Raw genomic sequence first — 24,662 nt, 5'->3', positions numbered from 1 at the left:
GAATAGCTCATAAAGGGAAAATCAGGAAGGACAGTTTTGTGGTGTTCAAGGCCACAGACAAGCTTTATGGCTCTATTTTGTCTCTGTTCTCAGCTTCCTCTGCAGGAGTAGTGTCACCCCAAAAGAAGTCCCAGCCCACCACCATGCTGTTACCAGCCTCGCCGGCCAAAGCCCCTGAGACGGAGCCCATTGATGTTGCTGCTCATCTCCAGCTGCTGGGAGAGTCCCTCAGCCTCATTGGACACCGGCTGCAGGAAACTGAGGTGAGCGCAACTGTCAGCACCAGGGCTCCAGCTTCTGACATCATCCGAATCTGCTCACTCATTCCACGTACACTCACTGGGCAACTGCTTCATGCTAGATTATGCCGGGGGTTCAGGATACAGTGATAAAGAACACATGTAGGTAATAGAAACGTCTAGAATTTGGACTCTACCTCCTGGCTCTCAAAGTTTACACTAATACCATCCTGTTGAAACAACAGCACAGAAAGAAGTTAGAATACCCTGTAATTTTTTTCCCCAGTTTTATTGAGATATAATTGACATATAACCCTGTAGCTTATGTATTTTTTAAATGCAATGGAAAAAATGAGTACAAATCCCATGCAAGTTTTGATCACTTCTAAGAGTTTGAATTTTCTTTGTGCATTTTCAGCAAGGTTTTGAGTAGACAGATTAGATTGTGTGAAGGATTAAGAGTTCGCCTACTTTTTTGAAAATAGGTAGCAAAAAAGGGAAATTGAGGTTCTCAAGCTCTTCCTTAGTCTGTACTTGAATTACACACAGTGCTGTGTGCCCTAGGGAGATCTTTGTCCTTTTAGGCTTCAATTTCAGAATCACTTAACCTGCAAGGCTGTCATGTTCCATTTCTATTACCATATTCAGTTTCTAATCATATTATCCCCTTGGCTAACTCAGTAGTATAGTATTTAAGTTTCCCCTGGCTCCTAATAGGACATTTCAGCAAAGAAATCAGTCTAAGCTACTAAAGCCATTTTTAAGCTGAGAAATCAGTATAGGAATATAAAACTATTCACTCACCTCTATGTGGAAGTTGAATTATTATTCAACAAATAAAATGCCAAAGGCCATAAGAGATAAAGCTGTATCTAAGTTCTTTGACTAGTTTCTAAAAATTTAGCAGGTGTCAAAACAATTAGAGTACTTTCATGTAGGCTCAGATACTTGGATGGATATAGATAGTTCCAGAATAAAATATTCTGGAATCCTTATTTATTTTTCATATTTAGACATTCTTATATTTCCTAAAAAGTTAGAATTAAAAATTTGTTTTGTGTACCTTCCATTTTCCAGATTTTCCCTGATATTTCCATTTTCTTTACCAAATATTTGTTGAGTACTTAGGCATTATTCAGGAAACTTGGGCGAGTAGAAAATCTGAAGACCTTTTCATCATTTCCTGATGATAGGAAATCATCAGGAAACTTACAGTCTAATTGGAAAGATAGATTAGATACATAACTAGCAAATTAAAACAAGCTAGCTTCTGTGAGCAGTTGCTATGAGAGAGTTACATATATGTAGTGACTAGAAAAGGGAAAGAATTTTGCAGAATCTCTAGTACATTTTTTTATATAACAATCTTATTGAGATATAATACACATACCATAAAGTTCACCCTTTTAAAATGTAGAATTTAGTGGGTTTTAGTATATTCATAGAATTGTGGACCCGTTACTACTATCTAATTCCAGAACATCTTCATTACCCCCGAAAGAAACCCCATACCCATTAGCAGTCATTCCTCATTCCCCCTCTACTCCACTTTTTCCCAGACCTTAATCATTTGCATGTATTCTCACAATTTTGCAATTTCCACATACCACTTATACTATTATTTACTTAATTTTCTTTTTTTTTTTTTTGGTGAGGAAGATCAGCCCTGAGCTAACATCCATGCTAACCCTCCTCTTTTTGCTGAGAAAGACCGGCTGTGAGCTAACATCTATTCCCAATCCTCCTCCTTTTATTCCCCAAAGCCGCAGTAGATAGTTGTGTGTCATAGTTGCACATCCTTCTAGTTGCTGTATGTGGGATGCGGCCTCAGCACAGCCAGAGAAGCGGTGCATCAGTGTGCGCCCAGGATCTGAACCCGGGCCACCAGTAGCAGAGCATGTGCACCTAACCGCGAAGCCACAGGGCCGGCCCCAATATTTTTATTTCAATAAATCTATCCATGCTTTCACAATGATATCCTAACTTTTTCCTAATATACATCAAAATGGATATATATCAAAATAATTAATGTTTACCTATATGCCACCTGAAATCACATACTATACGCGGTTAAGTGCGCGCGCTCCGCTGCTGGTGGCCAGGGTTCGGATCCCGGGCGCGCACCGACGCACTGCTTCTCCGGCCATGCTGAGGCCGCGTCCCACATACAGCAACTAGAAGGATGTGCAGCTATGACATACAACTATCTACTGGGGCTTTGGGGGGAAAATAAATAAATAAATAAAATCTTTAAAGATTGAATACCTGAAGCCTGATGAAATTAAGTGACAATTGCAAGTTTACACAACTGTTTGTGACAGAGCCCAGCTTGCCTCACTTCTAGCCCTTTTCTCATTCTGTTGTCCCGTGTGAACTGAGGCAGGTAGAGTGGTATGAGAGAAGAGAGAGAGTCAGGGGGAGTTGGGAGAGGCTTTGTGAAAGGGAGGTAGTATTCCAGCTGGACCAGAAAGGATAAGGAGGATTGTGTCTTATGGAGATGTTGGAGAGAGACATTCCAAACGAAGGAAACAGTGTACACTTCTGTTTCTCCACCTTGGGGTCTTTTGCAGAGATGGGTGAAAGGAGACCCAGTGGAGCCCTAGACCCCCACTCCCACTTTCACCAGATCTGTTAGCTGTTTTATATATTGGGGTTCCACATAAGGTTTTATTTGAAAAGGGGTTTTACTGCTAAAATGATGCAAAACTGGAACATGCAATGCATAAGGTGGAGGAAGGCTGAATGTTAAGGCTATAGCCCAGATTACAGAGGGTCTTCATGGACCTTCTGAAGTGTCTATACTGTGCTTTGCTGCTTAGGAACTGCAGGGATTTTTTGAGTAGGGAGCGATGTGATCAGAGCTCTCATTTGGTTTTCTCTGAGAATATCTTCTCTTTTAGATTGGGAGTGAGAAGAGACTAGAAGTGGTGAGACGTTATAACAATAATCTAGTCTGGATGTGACAAAGATTTGAATTAATTCAACAAGTTTTTATTGAGAGCTTACTATATGTGGAACACCAGTAGTTATTGGGAGGATATAAAAATGAATAGAACATGGTTCCTGCCCTCAAGTTGCTTATAATCCATTAGGAGAGTCAGACATAAAATATTAGCTATAATTAACTGTAGGGCAAAAGTAATGAAATAACATTACTAATTGCTAACTTTCATTGAATGCTTACTCAGCCAGCTTCAGTTCAGTGTGCTTTATATGGATCCTTTCATTTAATTCACACTGTAGCTTTTTTGAGGCAGAATTTTTGTTCCCTGTATTATACAGAATCAAAAACAGAGACTTGAGAGAGGTTAACCTGGAGTTCAGCCCCTAAGTGCTGAAACAGAGGCTTGAATTTGGTGGTGTGAGCTCAAGGTCTGCTCTCTTAACCCCTTGCTGTACTGCTCCCCTTGAAAGGGAGAGAGGGGAGACATTGGACAAGGAGGTTGAAGGGAAGGAAGAGTCAACGATGGCAAGGCCTTGATACTGGGTGGTTGTGGGAATGGTGGTGACTTCAGCAGAGAGAGGAATGCTAGGAGGAGGGGGAGGGTGTTTCTCAATACAGCATGTTGAGATTGAGAAGTATCCAGAATGAGAGACCTAGCAGGCACCCAGAAATGCAGTCTTGGAGATGAAGATGTTGGTAATGAGAGTAATAATTACTGATAGTTTTTGAGCACTTACCATGTACCAGGCACCATCCCAAGTACAGTCGTGCACTGCATGGTGACATTTTGGTCCACAACAGACCACATATACGACGGTGGTTCAATAAGCTTGTACCATCTAGCCTAGGTGTGTAGTAGGCTATACCATCTATGTTTGTGTAATTATACTCTGATGTTCGCACAATGCCGAAATGGCCTAATGCCGAATTTCTCAGAACATATCCCTGTCGTTAAGCGACGCGTGACTCTACCTTATATCTATTATCTCACTTAATCCCCTCCGTGCTACAGATGCTATTAGTACTCTATTTTACAGGCACAGCATAGTTAGCGGCTTCCCCAGTACAAAAACAGTGAGTGGGATAGTCAGATTCTGGACCCAGCAGTCCTGAGCCCAGAGCTCATTCTCAGAACGACTTGCTGTGCTGCCTCCCTAGATGATGTATTCTCACGGTACATCTAGTTGAAGCAGATTACACAAGAGCCGGGCAGCAGTATTTGCAGCAAGCCATCTTATTTCTTATCTCTTTGAATCACAGAGATGTAGACAGTATGAATTGTACAAGATGTTGAAATTAACCAAATTCACTTCTTTTTGAGGGTCAGTAACCCAGAAGAGTGATATCATCAGCTATCAAAAGCCACATATATGGAGATATATGGAGAAGTATGTGTGTGTTTATATTAAATGTTAATGTATAGGGCTGTAGAATTCTTGTAGTTATCATATTTGAGCTATATTTGTGGAGTTCATAAGAAAAATACTTTTGCATACATGATCTCCACAAATCTTCCCAGCAGCTCTGTGGAGGAGGTAAGACATTTTTTACTATTTCTAAGTATAGGCATTTTTTTTACTATTCCTAAGTGACTAACCCAAGGTTGCATAGAGGGTAAGATGGATTAGGAATATAGAAAGGAAACCTGGGAGTGTATTGTAAAAAGTTTTCTTTTTAAACAACTTACAGAGTTATCAAAGCAGATACCTTCCATTTTTGCTGCAAGTTTCATAGAACTGCCTAAGACTTAAAGAACCCTGTAAGGAAATCACCCAGAACATGGAGAGCACCCAGAGTGTGATTCGAGTTACAAGTTCCTCCCCTTTAATGCTCTCCCTTTCAGGGCATGGTGGCCGTGTCTGGCAGTTTGTCCGTGCTTCTGGATTCCATCATCTGTGCGCTTGGCCCCTTGGCGTGTCTGACCACACAACTACCTGAATTGAATGGCTGTCCCAAACAGGTCTTGGTGAGTTTTCCTTGGATTTTTTGGGCTAAACTCCTTGGGAGGCAGAGAGGCACTGCCTGAATGAGCTCTATCAGGCACAAGCTCCTAAGGCTTCCTGGCCTTCCTTTGCATATCGGCCCATGGAACACGATACTGTATTGTTGAGTGTGTGCCATTGCTTTGGTGAAACGGGAAGACATGCCATGTCCTAAAATAGTCCTTTGAAGAGAAGCATGCCTGCCCTAGAGGGCTGCAACTCCTGTGTTTCCTGTTTGCTCTTCCTCACGCAGAGAAAGTACAGGAGTCTTCTGCCTCCTTTCTACCATGATTAATGGGAGCAGTCAGTAGAAAAGCTCCTGGCATGACGGACAACAGGATGCCATCTTCATTCTCCCCTGTTGTCTCTAACTCTGGTTTTTCTTTCTCATCTCTCTGCCTTGAACAAAGAAATGTGCCTCGGGGAACTAAGGTAAAGTACTCTTCAGTTGAACCTTTTTCCCTTGTTTTGCAGTCAAACACATTAGACAACATTGCTTACATCATGCCTGGACTGTGACAGCAGAGAATCCTGGGACAGAAACCTTACCGACCCCATTGCTGGTTTGTGTGTATATGACTGTTCCAGATCCCCTCACTGGCCTCTGGGTGTAGGTTTTAAATTTTTATATATATACATATATATATATATAAAATGTACAATATTTACATAGGACTGTAACTACTTTGCTTTTAATAATTTTATGAAATGGCAGAGGTTTAGCCAAGAGGAAACCTTGGCATGAATGTGGGCTTGGGATTCTTTTTTCTCCTGTGGTGGATAAATCTGCCTTAAAAATCAATGTAACTTGGGGACTGGAGGCTTGTTCTGGGTGCCAAGTGCATCTCTTTATGGACAGCTAAAATGTAATTTTTTTCCAAACTCAGTTGTACCTCCAGACCCATCACTGACCATTTGCCTTACCTGTCTTACAGTCTGAAACGTAGTAGGAAGGATTATGGGAAGATGCCAGTTGACTGAAAGTACAAAGCCTTTCAACTTGAAGTGACCTAGGTGGGAGGTGATAAAATTGTTCCCATCTTACAGTTAGTGCAATGGCTTCGGTGAACTTAGTAGGGGGTTCATTCCAATTCCTGCTATACAGGTGTCCGTGTCTCAAAATTTATTGTAATCATTGGTACTGTTGGTGGCCTTGGTAAGGGCCAAGGAGTTATGTGAGTCCTGGCGGCATAAAACACCTCGGAGAGGTAAAGCTGTCAATGCCGCCAGTTGAACTGCATATATAGTGAGCTGACCCAGAATATTTGATCTGCAGAACTAAGAGCTGGTATCGTCCATTGGCAGCATTAGCTTAGCCACCGAGTCCTCAGAGGTTCTGCTGCTTAGTTGCTTGGTGGTTGTGGAAGAGGAACTTTACCCAGCATGATTCTTGGGTTCATCTTGTTGGCTCCCCTGGTGGGCAGATACACAGTGTTCTGCATTCCACACATAAGTGAATTGCAAAAAAGTACTCGATTCTCATGTAGATTTATTTATGTGCGCGTGTGAATGTGTGTTTTAATTATGTGTATTTAACTCTTTAAAATCTCTTAGATTTTAATTTATCCTGTAAATTTCTGTATATATAATTTAATAACAAAAGCCTCCACCAGCAACAGCATGTGGAAGATACAGGTTTGTCATTTCTTCCTTCCTTCCTTCCTCTGGTCTCCTCTGAAAACTCCAAATCATCTACATTTGAAGGTATCGTGCCTCAAAAAGGAATCATTATGTCAGGATTCTAATTCTTTATAATTCAATAATGTCAAGAAAGTAAAATAAAAAGGAAACTTACCATTCCCAGCTGCCCTTATTTCCAAAGAACCAGACTTTTGCTTCCCAGTTTCAAAGAAGACTTCAGGGTTGTTTTTAAATTAGGTGTGAGATTCCCTGCCAAAACCAAGCTCGGAGGTAACCGTGCTTTCTTCCCCGGGTCTAGACCAGCCACTGCAGCATCAGAGTAGATCTTTGAGGACAGTGCGGCCAACCTGCATCCTATTTAATTCCTTCCCTTTCCCCACCAGTGTGGTCACCGGGCTGTGTTTCTTAAAGGTATTCTGGCTGCTGAATGCCTTTCTCAGCTCAGAGCAGTTCTGAGATTTAATTGGAGAAACAGAAAGAAACAGGAACGTTTGGGAACCAAAATCAAGAAGAGCAGAAATCTTGGTTTGATTTCGTGTGTGAGAACCTGTACCACCCCTCTCTGTACCCATGGAAGTTTCCTGTTTGACACGGGGATCAAGGGGGGCCTTGAAGGCATGGATTAGTACAGAAAGAAGTCAGTCCTACCATTGTCATTTGCACACATTAATGGAATCCTGATGAGGACCTGCTTTTTGTTTGTTTTCCTTTAAAATCCAACCCTGTTGTATTTGTATTTAAAATTTGTACACATTTGTATAATAATCTGTATCTTGTGGTATTTGGTACTATTAGAGGAAAAACTTTGGATTCAGACCTTCTTGCAGTTTTTATATCATTGTTTTATTTTGTTTTTTAAATAAATTCTAGCAGTTTGATCCAAATCCCATTACAGTTGTATAAAGAAATAAAATTTTGTACTTATATTATTAAAAATCACATTTTTATTATTTGTAGTCCAGTCTCAGCTATCTTTTCCCTGCTGCTAACCAAAAAAGCTACAAAATTATAAAACCTGTTTTTCACACGATATCCTACAATAATTTTCTTAAAAAGAAAAATCCATCTGGAATAGAGGTCAAGTTTCTGATCTTAGCCATTTTCCTAGCACACATCTTGCTCTGTTTCTATTAACTGTTACATTGTGGAGTCTCTCGTGTTCTCTCTTTTACAAATTGTAAACCCGGTAGCTCTGATAAGTGCAGCTCTATTCGCTGGCAAATGAAATTGTATGTACATTGCAGTGTTGGCCTAACTCAAGAAAATGTCTATCAGTCTTATATAAGGGTTGCATCTGAATCACGTGCTTGAATATATTTCATACTGTTTCAGTACTGTCCTGACTTAGTGAGTGATGTTGGTTAAGTCACTTAATCTTTATAGGCATCCAAAGTCCCATCTGTAAAACAGTGTTAATGTCACTTTCCTGATCCAAGCCTGCAGCCAGCCAGTCTGACATGAATATTTAATAGTATTGTGAACATTTAATATATAGAGATTTGACCTTTCGAGGTAAAAATTTCAATGCAAACACAATATGTTAATAGTTATAAATAGTGAGACATTATGATTGATTAAAAGGATAACTTCTTATGGAGAGGCAGCAAGGAAGAGACCACCATATTACTGAATGACTATTATAGAGTGATGTGCATATTTTATCTCACTTAATCCTCCGAAAAGCCTTATGAGTATTATCCCCCTTTACAAATAAGGAGACAGATGTAGAGAAGCACTTTTCCTAAGTTTAGACAGCTAGTAAATGGCAAAGCCAGATAAGCACACTGGTACAGCTGACCCCAAAGCCTAGGCCCTCTCCTACCCCAAGCCACTTTCACACTTAAATTGTGTGTGTAATTCATCAGAATCCTTCTCTGTTATCTATAGTCCTGAGCAAATGTGATTGTAGGGAAACTATCTGAGACCTTTTCATTGTTCCACTGTTGTTTTGTCCTAGCTGGCTTTCACTATACAGGCCTCACTTTTCTTGTCATACTATTGTCTTTAAACTTTGGAGGCAAAGTATCTTGATTTTTGTCCAAAAGTACTTAAAGGATGTAATAGATTACATTACATTTATGCAATATGTCAATCTTAAGGAACTTAAACATTTTTACCCTCAGGAAGGCATTTGATATTAATATTGCTAAAACACTTAAAAGGAAAAATTAAGACAGACTTTTTACTAAATGAGTTTGTTCCTTGTTTGCAAACACTTTTAAAACATAGTTTTAATCAGTTTTGTACTACACTTAATATTTGCCATTTACATTCCTGTCATGTTGACAAAATCCACACACTTCCTTTGCTAATTTAATAGCTATATAATATTCTGTTTGCACGGAGTTAATATGACTGCACTCTGTGTTTGGGGATATGTAGGTTGTTCCTGCTTTTTTACCATGAAGGATAAAATTTATGTCTGTTTTATTCTTGGCAGTAAAGCCAAGATCTTCTGCCCATAATCACTTTAAACCAGAGTGATCCAAGAAGGCAAGAACTTCTGGTAAATCACCACCCAACATGGGAATGTTCAAGATTGTTAATGGAAGAATCCAAAAGAAATTCGTGCTAAATATACTCCATACAACCAAGCCATATGCTTAAATGAAGAAAAACATGGAAGGTACCTGACATGAAGTTCATCTTAAATATACATCCCCCTTTATAGTCCAAATACCATTACTGAAAGGTAAATTATTTAAATTTTCATGTTAGTCACTGCGCTAGACAACAGTGGTGAGCAAAACACAGTATCCCAGCCCTCACAGAGCATCCAGAGAGGGAAGGCGTTTATTAAAAGGTCTCATGAGCATTATTAAAACACTTCGGAGGGGGCCAGCCTGGTGGCGTAGTGGTTAAGTTCGCGAGCTCCGCTTCAGCAGTGGGTTAGGATCCTAGGCATAGACCTACGCACCACTTATCAAGCCATGCTGTGGCAGGCATCCCACATGTAAAATAGAGGAAGATGGACATGGATGTTAGCTCAGGACCAATCTTCCTCAGCAAAAAGAGGAGGATCAGCAACAGATGTTAGCTCAGGCCTAACTTTCCTCACCAAAAAAAAAACAAACACTTCAGAGCTCAGGAGTACATGACTTCCATAAAGTTTTTCTATTGTACAGTAAGGATGTCAGCCCCTATGGCTGCTCGAACAGGTTAACATACAAAAGTGATTGAAGTTCTAATGTAGATTTTCCATCCTAATTTTGTGCAGAGTCAATTTACCAGCCTTGCAAATTTAAAAATCACAAGAATCATGATCAATAAATAGTAAAGCACCCTGCAGTAGCCCAAACTACCAAAGCAGTGGTTATTGTATCTTTTGGAATGCATGTCATTGGAAGGAAAAAACATAACCAATAGATCAGATATCTAACGTGTAGGTGACATATCCAAAACATGGTACACAGTCAGAAAGGCCGAAGAAGATATTCGAATTACAAAGCTGGGAAAGGCCTTTGAGCTTTTTGGAGTCCACTGCTGTACTTTAGGGACCCAGAACCTCCCTGAAGTTAAATTATATCTCTGCCTTTTTTCTTCAGAAGGGCTCATGGCTTTCTTCAAATTCTCAAAGGAGACTGTTACCTAAAAAGAGGAAGGTTACGAGTCCCTGATCTAATTCCAGCATCCAGAGAAAATGGAAACTCGCTGTTTGAATCACACAGTAAATTAACAGCAGAGATGGGTCCCAGGCCCCACTCGTGCTTTCTGCCACCCTGGGCGGTAGCCCATCCCTAGCTGTAATTCATGGAGTTGGCTCTCAGTGGCAAGAGATCGCAAACCCCTGGCCCTGGCCTCCGATTTGAGGTAAGCGAATCTGGGCAGCAAGCAGGGCACATGTTGCGTCAGGGAGACCTCGACATCAGATAGGGAAAGTCCCATCAGGACAGGGCGACAACAGGCCAGAGAGGCTGTCAACCCCCGCGGCGGGTATGTAGTCACAGTGTGGTCGGAAGGGCTAAGGGCCGAGTGAGAGCTGTAGTCTAAGCGTAACCTTGCCCAAGTCACTTCCCTGCTCCCACACCCAGTTTTCCAGATGCGTTAAGATGCTTAGGTCACGCCCCTAAACCTTAAATAAACGTCGAGGGCGTGGCTTAGAGAGGTCCACGCCCCCAAGTCCGCCACCGCCCCACGTCGTGCGTGACGTCCGCCGACGCCGAGTAAGCCGCAGTGACGTCATCGCCCTCCCCCCTCGGGACGCCCAACCCTTCACGTCAGGGGCGGGGCCTGAGGCCGCGCTCCACACTCCCTCTGCCCCGCCCCCACGGGCGCCTCCTCGCGGACCGTCCGGCACGTCACGTGACGGGTCGGCAGCGCCGGCGGTTGCTGTCAGCTGATTCCCCGGGTTGGTGGCAGCCGCAGCGCAGCAGAGGCGATGGAGTTTCTCCTGGGGAACCCGTTCAGCTCTCCGGTGGGACAGCGCATCGGTGAGTCTCCGGAGCCCCGCCCAGCCCCGCCGCAGGGCTCTGCTTCCGGCCCCGACCCCCCGGGGCGCCTCCGGGTCCCCGGTCACACACCGGAGGGAGGCGGGGAGGGGAACGAGGCCGGCGTGTCTCTCCTGAACCGGCCCCGCCCAGTCTCCCACCTTGATTGACAAACTCCGTGGTCCATTAGGAAGCCTCGACTTGTGATGGATGCTTACGTCAGCCAATAGCTAAAGAGAGAGGGCGGGTTCGGGAGGCCGCGGCTCAGCCAATGTGCGGCTACTGTGGTCCCGACTCCACGGAGAAAGTTTGGGGGGTTGAAGGGTCTGCGCGGTTTTGCAATTCTTGCGCCCCTCGACTGTTCCCCGCGTCGCGCCTCCAGTGCGGGTCGCGCCGCCTGGGGTCTTGCCGTCTCCTTCCTGCTCGCCAGGCTCTCCGCACACGGATACCTGAGAAGGGCTGAACGTCCATTCTCCCAGGACCAGGAGTCCAGGGCTTGGCGTCTGGGCGACGACCTGCGGGGAGGGGCCGGTCAGCCCTGCCTGCCCCGGGCCCGGGCTAGACGCTGGGGAGCCCGCTCGACCAGGCGGCCATGCCTTAGCGACCAGGGTCTCAGGACGTGCTTGCCCTGGCAGTCCTCACCTGCTGGCATGAGACCCACCGCCTAGCGTCGCAGACTCTCTGGGCTGGAGGTGATCTTAGAAGCCACCTGCTTCGGCCTCCCTCATTTCCCGGTAGATGATCAGCCAAGGGCTCTGGCTGGAGACACAGGCTTACTGGGAGCCCAGGTCTCCTGACTCTCTTGCCGCCTGTTGACGGGAGACCTACAAGTCTTGTGATGTTGCCTCACTGTAGAGCTCAGGCTTCCTCATCCGTAGTTAGGGGATAATAATGGTCCCTACCTCCGTGGGGTTGTTGTGAAGATTAAACTCGTTAATAAATGTAAAGTACTTAGAACAGTGACTGGCACATGGCCAGTGCTATATAAAAGAAAGTCATAGTATTTATTATCGTTGTTCCTGATATACCACCAAGCGAGGGTCGGAAATCCCTGGAAATGGCTGGGCGGTAGGTCTCATGGGTGCTCATTCCTGCCCACCAACACGGGGAGGACGCACAGGCCCTGGCCCAAACAGCTAACACTTCTCCAGGGACGGTCTGGGTGTGCCTCCTTCTCCCATGAGGAAACCACTGGCAGTACTGTGAAATTCTCTCTTCATCTTTTTGATGGTTTTTAGCCTTAAGTCCAGACTGGGAAAATTGTATCTTTTAGACAAAATATTTTTTCCATTCTTACCGTCTTGGAAGCCAAACCTTGCTCAAGTCTGCGGACCCAGCTCTGTGGTGTAATGTCCAACATGACTGTTTGTGGCTCTTCTGAGGTTTTGTAATCACCTCTCTCCAAGAAGGGGGTGGCAGTCAAGGATTTACACACCAGGAAGCTCCTGGACCAGAGAGCGGAAGCTGCCCTCTCAGGACCACCGTTCCGGGACCTCCCCCACAAGACGCTACACACACACACACCTCCGGGACCTCCCCCACAAGACACTATACACACACCAATGAGTCATTGTTTTGGAGCTGAAAACAGAAAGCAGCTCTCCTCTCGTCTTTATTTCTCCAGCTACAGATAGCACTGCTTTCATCACATGCCAAGTTTGAGACTTCCTACTTAAAAATAAAAAAAAAAATCTGGCCTTCAAAGTCAGCCACAGGGCTGGCCCCGTGGCTTAGCGGTTAGGTGCGCACGCTCAGCTGCTGGCGGCCCGGGTTTGGATCCCGGGCGCGCACCGACGCACCGCTTCTCTGGCCATGCCGAGGCCGCGTCCCACATGCAGCAACTGGAAGGATGTGCAGCTATGACATACAACTATCTACTGGGGCTTTGGGGGAAAAAAATAAATAAATAAAATTTAAAAAAAAAAAAAGTCAGCCACATATTCCTGAGGATTTCTAGAAAAGTTCACGTGGACTCTGGGCTTTAGCTGATCGGAGAAAACAGCTTCTCTTCTACCCTGAAGGGTTTCGAGTCTTGGGCAAGAGGTACTCTGTCGAGAGAGAATACTACTAAATCATAGCACCTCAGAGCCCAAACCGCCTTTTACTGCCGGAAGGGTCCTTCCCCTGGGGACCTTCGAACCCGGGGCTCTCAAGTGTCCCCTGGAAGACTTGTTAAAGCGCAGGTGGCTGGCCCCCACCCCTAGAGTTTCTGACCCTCTACGTCTGGGGTGGGGCCCTAGAATTTGCATTTCTAGCAAATTCCCAGGTGATGCTAAAGCCACTGGATTGGAGGGCCAGCCCTGTGGCTTAGCGGTTGAGTGCGCGCGCTCCGCTGCTGGCAGCCCGGGTTCGGATCCCGGGCGCGCACCGCTTCTCCGGCCATGCTGAGGCCGCGTCCCACATACAGCAACTAGAAGGATGTGCAGCTACGACGTACAACTATCTACTGGGGCTTTGGGGGGAAAAATAAATAAATAAAATCTTTAAAAAAAAAAAAAAAAGCCCCTGGATTGGAAACCACATATTGCAAACCTCTGTTCTGGTCCACTCCCTTCATTTTACACAAGAGGAAACCGAGGCCCAGGGAGGGGAAGGTGGAGACTGACTCACCCCAGACCCCAGTGAATTGATAGTGAAGCTGAGATGAACTCCCCCAGAACCAGTGAAACTTGAGCCAAAGCTGAAGAGGCTCTAAAAGTAGAATTAAATGAAGAATAGCTGCGATCTGAGTTAATGCCCTCAGTAGTCTGTGTTTTTCTTGTGGATAAAGAGGCGGAAGTACTGCTGATTGGCTGTGATTACTGATGACCCACTGTTAGCCGCTTGTATTTCTGTCAGCTGCAGGAGTAACATAATCTCTTCTCAAGCCTGCCACCTCCATCCCCTTGTTGAGAGGAGAGCCCTGTAGAATTGGCATCCCTGAGCACAGTGGGTTCTACTGGTGCTCATCAGGGGTGTCACTTGACTCACAAGTGCGCACACGCTTGGACACACACACACACACCCCTTTGTGCTTGCTGCACCCTCTGCCTGGAATGCTGTCCTGTGTGCTTCCTTCAAAGTCGCAGGCATCGTCACCTCCTCCATCTCCTCCCTGAGGGGTACCCTGACCCCTTCCCTGACCCCTTCCAATCCAGCCATTGCTTCTGTGTTCTCCCTTCAGCCAGCTCCTCAGGCTTCCTCACTGTCTGCCTTTGGGCTCGGAGCCTCCACTTCCTCCTGGGTGGAATGTGGTTATGACAGCATCCGCCTGTCAGGGTGGTTGTGAGGATGAAGTGAGACGCTCCCTGGAGAGTGCCTGGCACGCCTCGAGTGTGCGGGAAACATCCGCTTTGCTGTCATCATCGTCTTTTTTATTATTTCCACTGGCCTCACACGCGTGGAGCACTGTCCCATTCTGTTCGTAGTTGTGCATGTGTGTCTCCTTGAGAGCAGGGAATGTACCTTATTTATCAGGACCCTTGGCACCTAGCATGGCCCCTGGCGTGTAATAGGGTAGAAAGGAGAAAAGGAAAGTAACATTTGTGGGCAAATACCATGTGCTAGGCACCGTGCTAGTATGCTAGGTATTAATCTTCACAGTGACCCCACAAGGTTTTGCTATTTTTTCTCATTTTACCAAAAGTAAGTCTGAGGGAAGGTCCAAGGTTTCCCAGCTAATCAGGGTCAGAACGCAGACCCGGGTTTCTCTGGCTCGGAGCCCAGGTCCCCCCCTGCACCCTCAACACATTGCCTCTGGCTGATCAGTTCTTACTTGGAGTTTACATTAGTCCAACGCTCCGAGGTCCACAGTTGCTGTTCTACCCAGAGACTAGCTTTTCTGGTTATGACGCACACGTGGGTCTGTGTGCATTTCCAGATCACTCACCCTTATCTTTTAGTAGGAGAGCTTCCCAAGGGCAGCAGCCTGTGGCAGAAAGGATCCCAGATCATTAGAACTAGGTGGTGTTGACACAGCCCTCTTCTTCCAAGAACTTCAAAACCCTTTCCAGTATCCTCCAAGGACAGAACTTCCTGGCTACATTTTGTAGACAGATGTCAGAAGGCACCCCAAGAATCCCATTTTGAATTTCTGGCTGTCAGCTTGGGCACTTTGAGCCAGAGACCCAGCTGACTTATTAAAGCAAGCTGCAACCAGCAGACACTGTAAATATGGGCAGTCCCTGGGGACCAGCCCCTAGTAGTTGGATCTAAGGGGAGAAGAGTGCAGAGCCTACAGCTGAGCTCTGGGGTAGACGGGAGAAGGGGAAAGTGGATGGAGAGAGCTCTCCTTGGACCCATAAAGGGCAGGGGAGCCACAGGAAGGGATAGGAGGTGAGAGACCACAGATGCTCGTAAGGGAGAACACCCTGGGCCCTCTGGGTGCCATTTTGGGTGTGATAAGCTGGAAGCCAGACTTGGACACTCAAGCGATGTTGTTGAGCAGGCAGTGGGCTGGGAGGCAGGAGACCTGGGTCCAGCTCCGGTTCTGCTCCTGCCTGTGTCACACTCCCTCCATCGCCCATCCCCTTATCTGTAACGTAGAAGTGCTTCCGTTCTCCCTCTATTTCCCAGAGGATTGATGAGGAACAACTGAGGGGGCAGATGAGGACAAGGAAGGGTTGATACTAGAGGGAAGAAGGAGACTGATGGCCGTTGTGGAGCAATAATAGAACTGATTCCACGAGGCTCAAGGGCAGACTGTGATGTTACAGGAGAAGGAGCTCAGTGCCAGCATAAATAGCTGTCCCTAGCACCTTTCAAAGATGGACCGGCTGCCTTGTTTGGTACTGAGCTCCCCGCCACTGGAGGTGTAGGCAGAGGCCAGAGGGGAGGGAGGCTGTAAAGAAGATTCCTGCTGTCAGGGTGGACTAGACCAGGCTCTGCCAACGTTTTCTACTGTAAAGGGCCAGAAAGTAAATATTTCCAGTTTTGTGGGCCTTATGGTCTCTGTTGCAGCTACTCAGCTCTGCCGTTATAGCACAAAAGCAGACATGAATGGGCGTGACTATGTTCCAATCAAACTTTATGAACACTGAAATTTGAATTGCATGTAATTTTCACATCATGAAATATGATTCTTTGGGGTTTTTTTCCCAACCATTTAAAAATCTGAAAACCATTCTTAGTTCTCGGGCCATATAAACAAAAACAGACTGAGATGGGCAAGTGGGTTCATAGTTTGCTGACCTCTGGGTCAGAGCTACTGGCCAGAGGCAGAGTGATGGAGGGCGGTGTTCTTCCAGGTGGGTCCCAGAACACCCACATCAGAGATGCTTGAGGGCACTCCTGCCGTGGGGCCACTGAGTCAGGACCTCTACCGTTTCTCACAGCATGGCCTGGGGAGCCCTCACGTCTTGGAGCTCCAGTCCCCTGCTCTGTAAGTGCTGGAGCCAGGTTAGAGCCCAGGTCTCTGTCCTCAGGATAACAGGGAGTGATGTCCAGGAAGGGCTTTGTGTCAACTGGCCGCGCGGTACCCACAGCCGTCCAGGATGAGCTCCTGAGTCAGACCAGATCGTCTGAGTCCTGGTTCGGCCTTCACTGGCTTTGTTTCCCAGGGCAAGTTACTTAACCCGTCTGTTCTTCAGTTTCCTGTCTGTAAAATAAGGACGATAATAGCACCTATCAGTTGGGATTGCTGTGTTTTCGTGTCGTAAAGACCGTAAAGGTCTGCCTTATTGTGCCTGCCAGACAGTAAGCATCCATAATTGTTAGCTATTGTGATTTTTTCACAGGCGTTGCCATCATTGCTGGGGTGTAGTCTAAGTTAGTGGCAGAGCAAAGGTGCCAACCCAGGGCTCTGGCTCCAGTGCAGCATCTGTGTTGGTCTTGGTGTCACTGGGAATGAGCAGTCACTGGCTGGGTGGCAGTCACATTCACAGACAGGTCAGGTTTCAGGCTGTGCGGGGGAGCTGATTCTCACTTGGGAATTAAAGCCTTTGTCTGACCCCACGGATGGAGCTGGTGAATAGGTTTTGTTCCCTCACTGAGCTCAAAGAAATAAGAGTCAAGTCCCGGATTTCCACTCCTCTGGTTTTGGAAAAAAACAAAAACCCTCAGTGTCTTCTAAGTAGCTTGGGGCCATCACCCTGTGAGAAGCAGGGGGACTCAGGACAAGTTAACTCTTTACCTCCTTACCAAGGAGGCGGATCTAGGCTACGGTCCCCAGACTTCCGTCCTTCATGCGCCACCTTTAGTTTTATTTTCATAGTGTTTTCCTTTTATGGGCTCACCTTTTTTAATTTGACCTCATCCTGTGTAATTATATCCCTGAAATCATGACTGATGAGCTAGTTCATGTTTGTTTTTCTATTCTACATTAAAGAAATATGCAGGTCTAAAAACGTCTTTAAGTTGGCCCATGAGCCCACCTCCCGTGATCCTGGGTAGCACGTTTTGGTCACGTGGATGTAAGTGGTCTGAATAGGGACAGGGCTTGGACCCTGCATCAGAAGACCTGGGTTCAAGTGCCAGCTCCACCCCTTTTCAGCTGTGACCCCCATGCCATGCCAGACATGGGAAACTTAGCAGTTGATGGAGCACCAAAAAGTGCCATGGACAGCCAGGCTGCTGTGCAAGACCCGGGGAGGGCCTGGGCTTCACTCCTGATGGGGGAGGTGGAGAAGGGGGGGAAGCAGGAGGGGAGAGGAGCCAGCCAGACCATGTGAGGCTGAGACCAGCAGAATTTAAGCACAGACAGAGGTGTCCCTGTTCGACTGGAACTTGTTTGCACTGATGCAGTATAAACGCCGGGGGGGTTAACTTTATGTGTCAACTTGGCTGGGCCATGGTACCCAGATATTTGGTCAGACATTATTCTAGATGTTTCTGTAAGGTATTTTTTAGGTGAGATTAACATTTAAATCAGTGGACTTTGAGTAGAGCAGATTACCCTCCATAAAGTGGGTAGGCCTTGTCCAGTCAGTTGAAGGCCTGAATAGAAGAAAGACTGGCCTCCCCAGGGGCGGAAATCCTGCCTGCGGATGACCTCTGGACTTGAGCTGCCTCTGTGCTCTGGATCTCCAGCCTGCTGGCCTACCCTGCGGGTTTTGGACTTGCCAAGTCCCCACCATCCCATGAGCCAATCCCTTCAAATAAATCTCTCTTGGTAGAGTGTGTGAGTTGTCAGTAACATTTTTTACATTCACACGTGGGGGGAGGAAAAAAGAATGTCCTGTCCACCTGGGCCAGCCACTTCAGGCATCTGCTTTCGCAGCCTCACTCCCTCTTACCTGGATGGTTTTTACAAACCTTTCTTTGTCTAACTGGAATTTTCTTCAGTTAGATACTATAGTTAGTTACCTCAACTTTGAAATTGTGGGTTGCAGAAGTTGTGCCTTCTGTAAGGTATTTTAGGGTTCCTCTTGTGGCCTGTGGTTACAGAATGGCAGGGGAGAGGCAGCCAGGGTTTTGAGGAAGGACAGCTTAGCAATTTAGGAAACTGATGGAACTTTCCATGCTCGGTCTGGAGAGAGCTGTTCATTTGGAAATTAGGCTTCAAGATAGTTTGCCGGCTGAAAAAAAATTACTTCTGCACGTATGCAATTTAAAAATCTATTTTGTATGAGTGCTTCAGATTTTCAAACAGTAACTTTCTGGTTGATATTTTTGTGGTTGATAACGCTTGTTGTGGTGCTTGCTGTGTGCTAGGTAGGATACAAAGGGCTTGGAAGGCTTTCTCTCATTTCTTCCTCACGCAGCCCTGGAAGGTGGGCGCTTTAGTGATACCCATTCTGCAGAGGAGGACCTGCGGCACAGAGAGGTTAGGGAATTCACTCAGGGTCACACAGCTAGTGAGTGCTCAAGTCAGGACTTGAACTGGGATTTGTCTGTGTCCAGACCCTGTGCTCCTAACTTTTCCCCCTCATTGCTTCCCCTTAGAACTAAAAGGGACCTGCCAGGTTTCCTTTTGAGTGAAAATGTCTGGGTCCATCTAGAATGAATGTGTTCCTAATGCTTCTTTCTATATCCACGCCCCGCCCCCGACCTTTAGCATATCGGTTTCGTCCTCACGCGGCAGGAAGCACCCCTGAAGGCACCAGCTGCCCCTGCCTCTGTTATCAGGAAAGCAAAACCTTCCCCAGGAGCCGCGCAGGAGAATTCCACTTCTGCCTCAGGGGCCGGACCTGGATCACAGGGCCACTTCTGGCTGCAGGGAGACTAGAAGAGCTAATTGCCATGGGCCGGTGAAAAGTGTCTTTCAGAACGACGAAGCCTGTAGGAGTGGGCTCTGTGCTGTAGAGTTAATACACATCTAATGTAGTCTCAGGGCGCATTCATACGAATACCACACCCCGCGTGGGCAGGTGAGTTCCCACCCTGCACTTCCAGAAGGACAGCACCGCTGGCCTGTGTCCCAAGGGATCGATCAGAGTGGTGCAGGCTCTGGAGAAGTGTCCAGAGTGGCGTGGCCACAGGAACTGAGGATGTTAGAGTGGAGGACAGATTAAGGAGGGACATGGTACTTTTTAAAAATATTCATCGGATGCCAATTGGGAGAAAGATTAGGATTTCTACACAACAGAAACTAAGGCATCAGTGAGGGCCAAAGGGTGGGAGTATTTCATTTAAATTAGTGTTATAAAGGTTTATTGTCCTGGTGAATATGGCCTTATCCTTCATTCAGTCATTCATCAAACGTGTACTGCAGGTTTATCCTGCGCTCAGTGCTGTCTGGTATAGAGAATTCGGTGATTCATGAGCTATAATCTCCACTCTTGAGCTCACAGCCTAATGGGAGAGATAGACAGAAACAAGAAATCAATTCTATAGAGTTATTTTAACAACTCTACTAATAATAGAGCTTATAATTGTGGTCCGCGCAAAAATGTTGTTGGCCCCATGAGTGAAGGAGAAGGCCCTCTGGGGAGTCAGGGCAGGCTCCACACGGAGACCTGACCTTGAGCTGGGTTAGAGCATGAGTTAAGGTCGGGAGGTGGGGAGGAGCACATTCCTGGAAGGAGGACGGCGTGCTCACAAGCACAGAAGCCTAAGGGAGTAGGACCGGGGGCCCTGGGCTGGTGGGAAGAGGAAGTGAGGAGAACGCCTGGGCCGGGTCTCCCCAGCATCCTACTGACCACGCTCCAGTGATGCCCAGTGTAGCTCCGGTTCCATAGGGCAGAGTCCCAGGGGGGAGGCAGCACGGTGGGACTCGGGACACAACAGGGAATATCAGTCAGGGGTCCCTTGCCTGCGGGTGATAGGAGACCCAGCCAACGCAGGCCAAACCCGCCACCCCGTGCTTTGCTTCCCTAGCAAGAAGCGTGAGGGCCGGGGGTTTCCAGGTTGGTTTGACAGCTCAACAATGTCTTTAAACGCCCAGGCTCTTGCTTTCTCTGTCCTTAGCATGTTGGCTTTTTGTCCTGAGCTTGTCACCTCCTCGGCTCAAGCTCCAAGCACCGTGCTCCCATGCCAGCCTCCCAGAAGAGAGAAAGGAAAGCGAAGGGGGAGAAAAGGCTTTCTTCTCCCTGGCCAGCACCTGGCCCAGGGCTGGAAAAACAAGAGAGATGGGCGGGAAGAAGGCACACAGAAGGCAATTAGAAGGGTGGGTGCATGGGGTAAACGGTACTAGGCAGAGGATGGAGGCAGATGGTGGGGGGGTGGGGAGAGGGGAGGTGAACAGAGGGGTGGGTATTACTTAAAGCAAATCCCAAACTTCATATTGTTTCATTCATAAATATTTCAGTGTTTCTCTAAAAGGTACAGAATAGGAATCTTACTTGAAAATAAACAAACCAGAGCCAGCCCTGATGGGTTAGTGGTTAAAGTTCGGCAACTCCGCTTCGGTGGCCTAGGTTCGGTTTGTGGGCGCAGAACCACACCACTCATCTGTCAGTAGCCATGCTGTGGCGGCAGCTCCCATAGAAGAACTAGAAGGACCTACAACTAGAATATACAACTATGTACTGGGGCTTTGAGGAGGGGGGAAAAAAAGAGAGGAAGATTGGCAACAGATGTTAGCTCAGGGCAAATCTTTCCCAGCAAAAAAAAAAAAAACAGCCTTAACTACAATACCATTATACACTTTAAAAAGATTATACAGATGTGTTTTTTAAAGCTTGAAAACAGTAAATACTAGAAGGAAATCTCGACCATGGTTCGCTGTGGTTCCTTTGAGTGATATGAGTGGGTGACTTTTACGATGGAAAGGTGGCATTCAGTAAGTGTGGTCTAAAAAGAAAATGACCGTGGGCGTACTTTCCGGGGTGGAGGCTCTCAAAAGGGGCCTGTGGGAGCCGCCCAGAGCTGACGCTTCATGTCAGTTTTCTTTGTCATGGTCAACTGATTCCTCTTGTACCCCTATTCCCTGGGTAGGGGAGCCCTGCCCTAGACTTGATCATAGTCTAGGGTGGGACTAGGTCTGCTATGGTTGGCATTGGCCTTTAAGACAATTCCTTACTATTTGCAAGCCGAATTTCCTTGAATCTAAGACACCATGGAGTGTAAAAAGAAAAAACTGCTAACTAAGCTCTGACAGGTCATTTGTAAGAAACACCCGATATCAGAAGAATTCAAGAGTGGAAAAGGGGAGCTTAGGGTCAGGGAAACAGTGAATATTATCTGGGGGGGGAGGGGACAGGTACTCAGCCTTGAACTGGAGCAGCAAGGCAGTCCGGAGGCTCAGTCAGTCCTTCCACAAACGCTGAGCGAACCTCTGCTCTCTGTCCCACCGGAGGGTAGGCCCCGGTGAGATAGAGATATCCCAGGAGCTCAGAGTCCACCCTGGACAGGTGGAGCAGAGTGAGAGCACACGGGCTTAGAGCTGCACAGGCCCGGCTGTGCATCCCCACTCCTCCACGTCCGGGCGTGGGCATCGGCTACCACTCCACGTGGTGGGGGCTGTGGGGAGGTGACCTGAGAGGAGGTACGCTGAGCACTGTGCGCAGTCTGACAGCGCACGCCAGTTAGATTGTCACTGTTGTTCGTGGTGTTGCTGTCCCAGTGCCGGATGAGGAGTGGCAGTTTCCCCAGTTGAAGGCAGTGCTGAGGGCTGACGTTGGGGGCCCCTAAAGAGGAGCCGGCCTAGCCCGCTCCTTTCTTCCTTTACCTCCAGACCTCACACCCCTGTGCTGTCTCGGCGCCTGGCCTTTTCCGTCACGGCATTTCTGCCTTTTGTAATGTCACTGGAGCCTCCCACTGGACTGTAAACGTCCTGAGGGCGGGACCTGGTCGGTTTTGCTCACCAATGTCTCCCCAGGGCCTGGACGACAAGTGTGGAGTGTGTTTGAGAGGCTCATAGCGTAGTGGTTAAGAGAGTGGATTTGGGAACCAGGCCTCTTTGGGTTCGAATCTCTGCTCTGCAACTTACAAGCTGTGTGACCCTGGGCAAGTCACTGACCTTTCCGTGCCCCTCAGTTTATTCATCCTCTGTCTTAACGGCTGTGGGGAGGGGTAACTGAGTTGGTGTGGAGTGCCGAGTCCCATGCTGAGTGCCCGGTGAGTGTGGTGGTGGTGGGGTTGTCGTTGTCGTTGTCATCAGCCTGACTGAATAGAAGAAAGGCATTCCAGGCAGAAGCGAGAAAGAACAGGACCTGTGAAGGGACTAGGACACAGCCGATCGTGACTGAGGTCCGTCCTGAATGTCCCTCTCAGCTCCTGAAGAGGTCAGATTTTTTACCCTCAGGCCATGGGGAGTCATGGACAATTTTTAGATAGAGAAAAGTACTGGTTGGATTTATGTTTGAAGAGAAGAGGGTGGAGGTGATAGCCCAGGCCTGGGGAAGGTGACAGGGCCTAAACCAGAGCTGTCACAGTGATGATGGAGCGTGGGGCAACTCGGAGATTTGTCGAGCAGCTGGGATGCACAGGACTTGGCAGCTGTTTGAAGGTGCAGGGCGATGGGGAGAAGGCTCCAGGCTGCTCGCCTCCGGGCTGACTTGGGCAGGAGGTGGTCACTGTGGCTCGCATCCGTGATGCTGACCAGGGTTCCACTGAGCACTCACAGAAATGGCCTCCTCCAAAGTGACAGCGGGAGCATGAGTTCCCCTATGGCCGAGAGGGCGGGCTTGCCAGCTATTGGGGCTGAACAGACGGGACCAGGTCTGGAGCTGGAGCATCTTTGCTGGCCACTCTTTCCTGCTCTGGGCCCGTCACAGTCATGGCACTCAGCAGTTACTCATTGCTGCTCTTTACCTGACATGGTACATGCATTGTCTGGCTGAAAAGTCTCGTCGCCCTGTGAGGCAGGAGTCTTATCTCGGTTTTACAGATGAGGAAACGGAGACCCAGAGGACTTGGATCCTTGCCCGTGGTCTCCGAGTTAAGAGGTGGGGTCAGATTTATCCCATTGCAAAGCTGTGCCGCTGCCCAGCCTGACTGCCTGCCGCCATGCGGGCAAACTCTTGGGAGCCCTCTGGGGAGGTGGCGTCTGCACCAGGTCCAACACAGAGAGGACAGACTACTGAGCAGACAGACAGGCACTCAGTGATCCAGATCCGCTGGCCTGCCAGCCCTAGGCAACAGCAAGGCAGGCTAACGACAGATGGGGGTCTGCCAGGCCTGGCCTCCTCAGGAGCTGGGAACCAGAGCAGAGCTCTGCCCAGGGGCTTTGAAGGCTACTGCCAACAGCCCAGAGGTCGGAAAGTCAGCTGTCATTCTCTTGGAACTGGTAACCATTGTCACTGGTTTTTATTCCTTCTTCTTAAAATAGCAAGCTGAGTTACTATTGTGGTTAAAAACAAAAACAAAACCAATATCCCCAGATTCCTGTGGGTTTAAATTTCTGCCTGTAATGGAGCACGCCCACCCCGTGGAAATCTTTATTAGAGAAGTCTTACAATTCTCCCCAGTCCTGCAGCCTACTCCCAGACCTGCGGGGAGTTGGCAGGTGGTGGATGGGCTGGGCCTGTCTGGGTCTGGGCACACCTTTCTTCTGCTGAAATTGCTCAGCTGGGTCTTGTCTCTCTGCTGCCTCTTCCTCCTCTTCCTCTCCCCATTCCTGTTCAGGCTGACTGAAACCCCCCCTTTCCTCACTCCCCAAAAAAACTCCATCCTCTGTGTGGCTCTGCCCACTGCTGGCTCTCAGAACTAAAGAACTTGCCAGCTGTGCTCAGGTCGGCATTAGACGCATGCTCCAGGTCCTTCTGTACCCACCGGTTCGCTGGGATGGTATTCCTCGGACTTAAAAATATCCTAGCCACCCCCTTAACAGCCCACTTGCCTTTCCAAAATGACCTTAATCCCTTCTCTCCCCTAGAAGAAGAGAGGTGCCCATCATTATCAGGGGTCGCTGGGGGGTCACAAGGGAATCCGATTGAGGAGCTGCCCAGAGACCTGCCAGTGGAGCCAGGGGTCCAGGAGGAGGGGCAGATGGCCCTTGTGGTCCAGAGGACCCTTCTGGGAAAGCAGAGCTGCCTGACCCCTGATGAGAGACGGGGCAGTGGCATCAATGGCCACTCCTCTCTTGCCACTGTGTGCCCTTCCTGTGCCTCAGTCTCCTCATTAGTCAGGT

General features: G+C 47.6%; 2 protein-coding genes across 4 annotated transcripts in view; both read left to right on the top strand.

Annotated features, from left to right (window-relative positions):
• The window catches only part of HMGXB4 (HMG-box containing 4), a 31,373-nt gene extending 23,611 nt beyond the window's left edge, over positions 1–7,762 (top strand). For both annotated transcript variants that reach the window (XM_058568467.1, XM_058568469.1), the window contains 3 exons: positions 94–263; positions 5,027–5,149; positions 5,640–7,762. In XM_058568467.1, the coding sequence (XP_058424450.1) occupies positions 94–263; positions 5,027–5,149; positions 5,640–5,684 (338 nt within the window). In that variant the 3' untranslated portion in view covers positions 5,685–7,762. The remainder of the gene's footprint in view (positions 1–93; positions 264–5,026; positions 5,150–5,639) is intronic.
• Positions 7,763–11,102: 3,340 nt separating this feature from the next.
• The window catches only part of TOM1 (target of myb1 membrane trafficking protein), a 40,329-nt gene continuing 26,769 nt past the window's right edge, over positions 11,103–24,662 (top strand). For both annotated transcript variants that reach the window (XM_058568466.1, XM_058568465.1), the window contains exon 1: positions 11,103–11,236. In XM_058568466.1, the coding sequence (XP_058424449.1) occupies positions 11,185–11,236 (52 nt within the window). In that variant the 5' untranslated portion in view covers positions 11,103–11,184. The remainder of the gene's footprint in view (positions 11,237–24,662) is intronic.

This window comes from Diceros bicornis, chromosome 25 (assembly GCF_020826845.1).
Source record: "Diceros bicornis minor isolate mBicDic1 chromosome 25, mDicBic1.mat.cur, whole genome shotgun sequence".
Lineage (NCBI taxonomy): Eukaryota > Metazoa > Chordata > Mammalia > Perissodactyla > Rhinocerotidae > Diceros > Diceros bicornis.
The sequence above is the reverse complement of the archived record's forward strand: the minus strand, read 5'-3'. Positions and strand labels throughout refer to the sequence as shown.